The 8286-nt window shown below is 48.4% G+C and overlaps 1 protein-coding gene across 1 annotated transcript; it reads right to left on the bottom strand.

The window, feature by feature from the left end:
- Positions 1-920: 920 nt before the first annotated feature.
- Positions 921-6790, bottom strand: LOC125426194. Its single transcript, XM_048484450.1, has 4 exons — positions 6736-6790; positions 6473-6546; positions 3382-3841; positions 921-1730 (listed from the first exon to the last, which is right to left on the bottom strand). Exons 1-4 carry the CDS (start codon positions 6788-6790, stop codon positions 1606-1608), a joined length of 714 nt encoding a protein of 237 aa, XP_048340407.1. The 3' UTR covers positions 921-1605.
- Positions 6791-8286: the final 1496 nt, after the last annotated feature.

Genomic DNA, 8286 nt, shown 5'->3' with positions numbered 1-8286 from the left:
CAACAATATTAAGCAACTGGTTTATGATCCGCAGTATTAACTATCTGGGGAAATCAGCCTTACTGACTTTTGCATAGGTTTGAGAACAACCACCAAGTTCAAGGCAAACATAAATACACTACAATGATTTCAGTTGCAAAAAATTGAGCATGCACTTAATTCTGGTTGTCGATCCTAGTTTTAAGCCCCTCCCACTTCCTCCCGGGAGGTTAGAAGGACATCCATTGCACTCCCTTTACCCATTTCAGCCTTACGACAGCCCTGCGAAGAAGACTGGGCTGAGAAAATATGACTTCATGGCTGAGAAGGTCTCAATGTGGGTCTCTACCCTGTTTCCCCGAATATAAGACATCGCCTAAAAATAAGACATAGTAGAGGTTTTGCTGAAGTGCGAAATATAAGGCATCCCCCGAAAGTAAGACGTAGCAAAGTTTTTGTTTGGAAGCATGCCTGACGAACAGAACACAGAAAAACAAGACATCCCCTGAAAATAAGACATCGCACATCTTTGGGAGCAAAAATTAATATAAGACACTGTCTTATATTAATAATGGACACTGTCTTATATTCGGGGAAACATGGTATGGTTGAAGTCGAACCCTCTAAGCAAAGGGCAACGTGGTTTACTTTGGCTTGACAGATCCCGAGGGTGCTGTGACCTCATCCCTCGGTACCAGAAGCATTTAAAATGTATCATAAAATGTGATGGATGAATGCTGCTCTATTTTTTTTAAAAAAAATCTTCATTTAATAAATTTATTAAACGACAGAATTGAAATATTCAAAAACATTCTATTACATTCATTTTCCATCAAGAGAAAAAAAACAAAAAAGTTAGTAATAAGAAAAGATAGTCAGATTCAAAGGAAATGAAAGAAGAAAACAAAAGAAAGTTAGAAAGAAACAGAAGAGTATGAAAAGAGATCAAAGAAGATGATATTTATGAGATAAAAAGCACATTTTTAAAAGTTAAATAAAACACTATTATATCTATGTCTCCTCCAATTAACAGATTTTATTCTAATATGTACAGGCAAATAATTATAATCTAGCTAGCCCAAATCTGATAGCTTTGATCAATTTCATTATCTAATAGTTACATTATATGATTGGACTATATACATCGAGCAAGGTTTCCAAATGACACTATAGGTCGCATGAGCTTCATTCTTTAACAAATGGTTTAAAGATTCTTTAACAAAATCTGTCCGCCATATTGAATGCTTGAACTTTATGAATCCATTCTTCCCCTGTTGGAATCACTGTTGTTCTCCGATTCCTTGCTAATAGAATCCTTGCATCCAAGGTAAGATAAAACATAAGGTGATTATTTTCAGTTGTAAATTTGGTATCTCCTAATATCGGACTTAGCAGGTAAGTTTCAGGTACCGTCTTATATTGCATATTGAAAATGTTCCGTATTTTTCTGCTGTATTGAAGAAATCAGAAACCTGCTGCGGAGAGATTAGTGACTAATGATGGAGCTCTCTCTTAGCCAGTGTGGCACTTCCGCAGTCAATGTAATAATGGTGTCCTCTCTTGGCTAATTCTAGACTTGAGCTTTGTTCGAGTGTGACTATTGTCTTACTTCTTTACCATGGGCAATTAGGCAGGGAAGGAAACTTGACATTTCCTGGCTGGTGAACTTACTTGGCTGAGGACACCCGAGAAAGACTTGGAAACGTGTTCAGCTGCAGAGAGCAATTCCTTCTTGAGAGCGGAAGTCTGGCCTGAAAGTAAAGGGGGAAAGAATTTGTAGAGTCAACGGACATTCCAGGAGATGAGCTGCCTTTTCAACTCGTATCGTTGCAGATTCAGTTCAATTCCAAGCTGAGCTGGCATTAAGGCGGTGGTTGTAAAATTATTTGTTATGATGTGGACATCAGAGAAGTTCAGATGGCTTCTAGGGATCATCAACTTGGGCATTAGAATCAGGACAAAGAAAATATATCTTTACACCAGTCCTATAAAAGCTGGAATTCGCTCTGGCATTCATGGCCAGAGGATGTGGTGATGACCACGGGCATGGATGACTTTAAAAGGGGATTAGACAGATTCATGGAAGAGAGGTCTATCAGTAAACCACTGAGGAACCTGGTCTTTATGGGCTTTTTTTTGGCCCTCTGGAGCAGTGGTTCCAAACCAGAGGTGGGATCCAGCCGGTTCTCACAGGTTCCCAAGAGTAGGTTACTAATTATTTGTGTGTGCCGAGAGGGGGTTACTAATGGGTGATTTTGCCATGTGATTTTTGCCTTAGTTACGCCCCTTCTCTCAGCAGTAGCGCACAGAACTTGAAGCAGTCTAGCAGGAGGTGCATCGGCGTGCGTGGCAGCCTGCGCCTGCGTGCATTCGTTTCCCGCCCAAAGACCAGCGCAGCGGCTGCGTCCTTGCCACAGCCCCGCCCAGGAATGCCCTGCCCCCGGAATGCCCAGCCACGCCCCCTCGTGCCCCGCCCATCCCCATTGGCGCTACGTCACAGTTTGAATCCCACCACCATGGGAACCTGTTACTAAAATGTTTGGATCCCACCACTGTTCCAAACCATTTTTCACTTGCATATCCCTTGGCAACCTATTTCCCTAAAATTATACTCTCACATTAGCAAACCCATTAAATAATTATTTTTTTGCATACCCCCAAGCGCTCTGGTCCATACCCCTGGGGGTATGCATACCCCAGGGTGGGAACTTTTGCTCAACAGTAACTTTGCTCTACACAGTAACCTCGCTGAGTGAAAAAGGATGCTGGACTAGATGGTGCACTGACTGTTCTTACGTTTCATAAGCTGATTTATGGCTTTTCAGCGAAAGATCCAAAATATGTTTCAGATTCTTCCAAATACCCAGTATACCAGCACCATCCTTGACAAGATTGTGTACAGAACAAGAAGAAGAAAAGTTTGGATTTATACCCGGCTTTTCTCGACAGTAAGAAGACTCAAGGCAACTTACAAACTCCTCTCTCTTCTTCTCTCCGCAATAGACCTGTGAGGCAGGCGGGGCTGAGAGAGTTCTGAGAGAACTGTGACCAGCCCGAGGTCACTCAACAGGCTGCCTGTGCTGGAGTGGGGAAACAAACCAGGTTCTCCAGATTAGAGTCCACACTAGCTCTCTTAGAGTCCACACTAAGATATACATTCCTATTTTCCCTCCTCAGTCAGAAGTCCATTTAAAAGCTTTGAGCAGGAGTCAGCGCGTGGTATTACAGGCGAAACTGCTGTGCCTCCAGAGCGACACAAGATGCCTATTTTATAACACTTAATCAGCAAAGTACATTCAAATATATGATTATGAGCCCAAGAAATCCCAGCAACACTGGAGTGGAGTATAGGTATGATCAAATAAAGTGTGATGGTGCTCAAGCATTTCTGGGGACTCTCACCTGGTTGTACCTGGAGGGAGAGGGCATCTTTCAACTTCAGCATCAATTGTTGCAGTTCTTTCTCCTCCTCCTCCTCCTCCTCCTCCTGCTCTATGTCCTTCTCACTAGGAGGTGGGCCTTGTGCCGCTGGAGAACATGGGCTTGTGATCTGACTTTGATTGGGATGGCTTGTTTCAGGCATTAGACGAACACTTTTCACCCCATGAATTTGATGTTGGTCAGCTTCAGGCTTGGTGCCTTGGAAGGGTTCTGTCCTTGGTGTGGTCTCCAGTGATTCGGAGTCCCCGCTGAATAGACCGCTCTGTGGACCTAAAAGCCAACTCCTCTCAGGACAAGCAGAGATGGGCTCCAAAGACTTGTCATTGGGGGTTTCTGAGCGAGACAATTTTGATGGAGAGCAGCCAACTCCATTGGGGAAACTTCTTTCTTTCAAGGATTTTTCATTACATTTAGCAACGTTCTAATATGACGGAAAGACATAACACACTAATTAAAATGTTGTCTCAATGTTGAGAAACACATGGAGGAAAGTATTATGCTATGTAACACACTGAGAAGAATGGTAGTCAAATGTGGACCTCTGAAAAGGAATAAAAAAATCTGGGTACTACTCAATCCACACTGCATCCCCATCATTTATCTTTTTCCAGTGAGATTATACAGCAGGCAGACTTGTGAGGGCTTGTGGAGGAAACCAAATTGAATTCTTTTGTTCCTTCCCCAAACTAACCCTGTCTTCAGAGGTGGGATCCAGCAGGTTCTCACAGGTTCCCGAGAGTAGGTTACTAATTATTTGTGTGTGCCGAGAGGGGGTTACTAATGGGTGATTTTGCCATGTGATTTTTGCCTTAGTTACGCCCCTCCTCTCAGCAGTAGCGCGCAGAACTTGAAGCAGTCTAGCAGGAGGTGCACACCGGCTAGTAAGGCAAGTGGCACCCTGCACCAAGTGCATTCATTTCAACAAAGATCTGAGCTAGCTGGCTAGCTGCGTCCCTGCTACAGCCTCACTTCTAAGAATGCCTCCCCGCTACTTCTTGGAATGCCCGGCCACACTCCCCATTTTCAGCCTCACTCCAGCCCCATTGGCTGCTGGGTTGAAGCCTGGAAATCCCACCTCACCATGGGAACCTTGTTACTTTCAAAAAATTTTGGATCCCATCAGCTGCCTTGCCTTTGTTTGTTCCTCTTTAAAGCACCCTCGCCGCCATACTTACCACCTTCTCTTGATTGAGGTAATTTCTACCATGACACAATGCCAAAGAGTCCACAGCTTGTTGTGTTTTCACTGATTGGTTTTGCCCTCTTCCAACCATCAGGTGCCCAGAGGCGTGCCCAAACATTAGAGAGGGCCCTAAATTCTCCACATGATACTCCCCACCATAATTCCGGTTGGAGGTCTCGGTGCTGTGCGGGTTGCCCAGACAGCCTAAAATGGTCTCCAGTATCATCAGTATCCTTGTGGGGATGCCTCTGTGTGTGCAGACAAAGCTGGCCCTGTTCTTTTTAAACTTGTCCCATTAAAAAAAAGTTAAGGATTTTCCTGTAAACCTGACGATACCACCAGGTTTGCAGAAACTTCTTTCTCAATCTTGCAAGCCCCCTACCCTTACAGATTTTTTCATTCACATAGGGGGGATACTTGGCTACTATATATGATTTGTTTTTCATTGAAACAAGATATATTTTATTTATTTATTTATTATTTATTATTTATTATTTATTATTTATTATTTATTTATCATTATTCATTATTCATTCATTCATTCATTCATTCATTCATTCTTTATTTATTTATTTATTTATTTATTATTGCATTTTTATACCACCCTCCCCCGGAGGGCTCAGGGCGGTGTACAGCACTAACAAACAGACAATAAAACAAGATAAAATTAAGTTAAGATTTAAAATGCAGCATTCAAATATCAAACCCTATTTAAGTTTAAAATAGATGGCATCCGGCTATTAAAACCTCCTCTTAAGAGAGGGACAGTGGGTCTAGAGTGTTTCTCAGCATGTTTGTTTCGGGTACCCACATCAGCAGCTGGTCTCCCCAAAGGCCTGGTGGAAAAGCTCAGTCTTACAGGCCCTGCGGGACTCATTGAGGTCCCGCAGGGCCTGGACAGCTGGAGGGAGAGCATCCCAACAGGCAGGGGCCAGGGCCGTGAAAGCCCTGGCCTCCGCAGAACGCAGAATAGGTTTCGAAGGCTGTGATTAATGGGATCAATTGCAAGATTACTCACATTATTCTTGACTGTCTGAGATATGTGGGCATTAGGAATTTCTCTCCCAGGCTGGCCCTAGACAAATCTGAAAGTGACTCTGACTGTTCTGTTGTGGAGCTTCTGTTAAACAATGCAGATGTCATGCTCTGTAGCAAAATTAGTAGCACAATTTCTTTTACAAGTGACAGAACTTTCTAAGTAATGTATACTGCTATATATAGTCTCCCTGTCTGCGTTTTGAATGTACTCTTGATTTGTATTTCAAAAATGTCTGGCAACGCTCTAGAACCTATTTTTTAAATGCCAAATGAAGGTGGTTGTTGTTAAAGAGGCAAAAGCCTTGTAGATGTTTTCACTGGCTTTCTGAGTCACATCTCTAAAAGAGATCTGGGCTGAGGCATATCTAGGGAAAATGTAGCCCGGTTCAAAATCTGAGTTTTCTGCCCCCCCCCCCCCCCCCCCCGGCAGCTGCCCTTCCCCACCATGACCAAACAACCTTTTTTTGCACCAGGTCATCTCAAAGTCGGGGGGACCCAAGGGGAAGGAGAAGGGGTGCAGGTGACTAAATGGCCGCATCCCGGGGACATTTCACCGCATTTGTCCCCTTGAGCGGTAAGTCCCTGAATCTGGGTTTGGGGTTTTTCACTGATCCAAGGAAGGCTTTCGAGGCCCTTGGCTTGCTTCTTGGCATGGACTTGAAAGGTAATGTCTTTCCCTTAGCATTGTTTCCCTAATTTTCAGTACCGTGTAATTAATTATTGCAATTGGAGCCTGAGCATACAGCTCCCACCATGACCGTAAAAAAAGGGAAGATGATAATAGATCAGGATATAATTGCTCGAGGGAAATGATTCTCAGTGGCTGATTACCCATGGGCAGCTCTGCCCTGTCCTGTCCTTGCCCCACTCTGGTGCAAAAGTCCTGCCCGAAGTGTTCTTGCTTTCTGCGAGAAAAGCGAGAAGCACAGATGGGGCAAGAGGAAGCGCACCAGGCAAGAAATCTTGCCCCAACGCGCTTCCACTTTTGGCATGCCGGAGGGAGGAAGCATATCCGGACAAGATTTCTTGCTTTGGCGCGCTCCAGCAGCCAGTTCACAGCAGCTGCCTCGTGAGTAATTGGCCAGTTTCTTTACCTAAGAAAATCAGATCACAGATACAAAATTGCATCATGCCCAGAATGGGTGACATGTAGGCAGGTCAACCAGTTTAGGCGATATTGCTTTCCCACCCTACAGATTCAATTTGCTGAGTGCTGATAAGAGGGACTATAATAAATAAGAATATCATTTTAATTAAAAATAAGAAGTGGGAGATGGACCACAATGGGAAATTCAGTAAATCAGCATCCACATAACGGATTTATTTCAGAAAACTGCTTGGGAGGTAGCATTTGGAAGGTTTTTTCCCCCTGTTTTGTCACAGAGTAATCATGACATAGTCCCTTACACAAAGGCTGATTCCGCATGGGCGAAAAACAGAGGTGTGAAAACGGTGTGAAAACAATACAAATCCTTTTATACTGTTTTAAACCCTTTTACACCATTTTCACACCGTTTTCACACTGTTTTTTTTTACCCATGCGGAATCAGGTGTCTTTCATATTTTATCCTCAGACTGATAAACTCTCCGAGTTCCGAGTTCTCAGGTAAGCGAATATGCTGCAAATTTTTAAAGTGAAAATTTTTGAACAAATCACTCGAAAACCTTTGGTTAAAAACTAGGGATAGATCAAGAACATGTTATCTATCCATCCATCCATCCATCCATCCATCCATCCATCCATCCATCCATCCATCCATCCATCCATCCATCCATCCATCCATCCATCCATCCATCCATCCATCCATCCATCCATCCATCTGGGCGTGGGGGTGGGGGGGGGGGGGGGTGGGGGGGGGGGGGGGTGGGGGGGGGGGGGGGTGGGGGGGGGGGGGGGTGGGGGGGGGGGGGGGTGGGGGGGGGGGGGGGTGGGGGGGGGGGGGGGTGGGGGGGGGGGGGGGTGGGGGGGGGGGGGGGTGGGGGGGGGGGGGGGTGGGGGGGGGGGGGGGTGGGGGGGGGGGGGGGTGGGGGGGGGGGGGGGTGGGGGGGGGGGGGGGTGGGGGGGGGGGGGGGTGGGGGGGGGGGGGGGTGGGGGGGGGGGGGGGTGGGGGGGGGGGGGGGTGGGGGGGGGGGGGGGTGGGGGGGGGGGGGGGTGGGGGGGGGGGGGGGTGGGGGGGGGGGGGGGTGGGGGGGGGGGGGGGTGGGGGGGGGGGGGGGTGGGGGGGGGGGGGGGTGGGGGGGGGGGGGGGTGGGGGGGGGGGGGGGTGGGGGGGGGGGGGGGTGGGGGGGGGGGGGGGTGGGGGGGGGGGGGGGTGGGGGGGGGGGGGGGTGGGGGGGGGGGGGGGTGGGGGGGGGGGGGGGTGGGGGGGGGGGGGGGTGGGGGGGGGGGGGGGTGGGGGGGGGGGGGGGTGGGGGGGGGGGGGGGTGGGGGGGGGGGGGGGTGGGGGGGGGGGGGGGTGGGGGGGGGGGGGGGTGGGGGGGGGGGGGGGTGGGGGGGGGGGGGGGTGGGGGGGGGGGGGGGTGGGGGGGGGGGGGGGTGGGGGGGGGGGGGGGTGGGGGGGGGGGGGGGTGGGGGGGGGGGGGGGTGGGGGGGGGGGGGGGTGGGGGGGGGGGGGGGTGGGGGGGGGGGGGGGTGGGGGGGGGGG

Source organism: Sphaerodactylus townsendi, linkage group LG02 (genome assembly GCF_021028975.2).
Source record: "Sphaerodactylus townsendi isolate TG3544 linkage group LG02, MPM_Stown_v2.3, whole genome shotgun sequence".
Classification (NCBI taxonomy): Eukaryota; Metazoa; Chordata; class Lepidosauria; order Squamata; family Sphaerodactylidae; genus Sphaerodactylus; species Sphaerodactylus townsendi.
The sequence above is the reverse complement of the archived record's forward strand: the minus strand, read 5'-3'. Positions and strand labels throughout refer to the sequence as shown.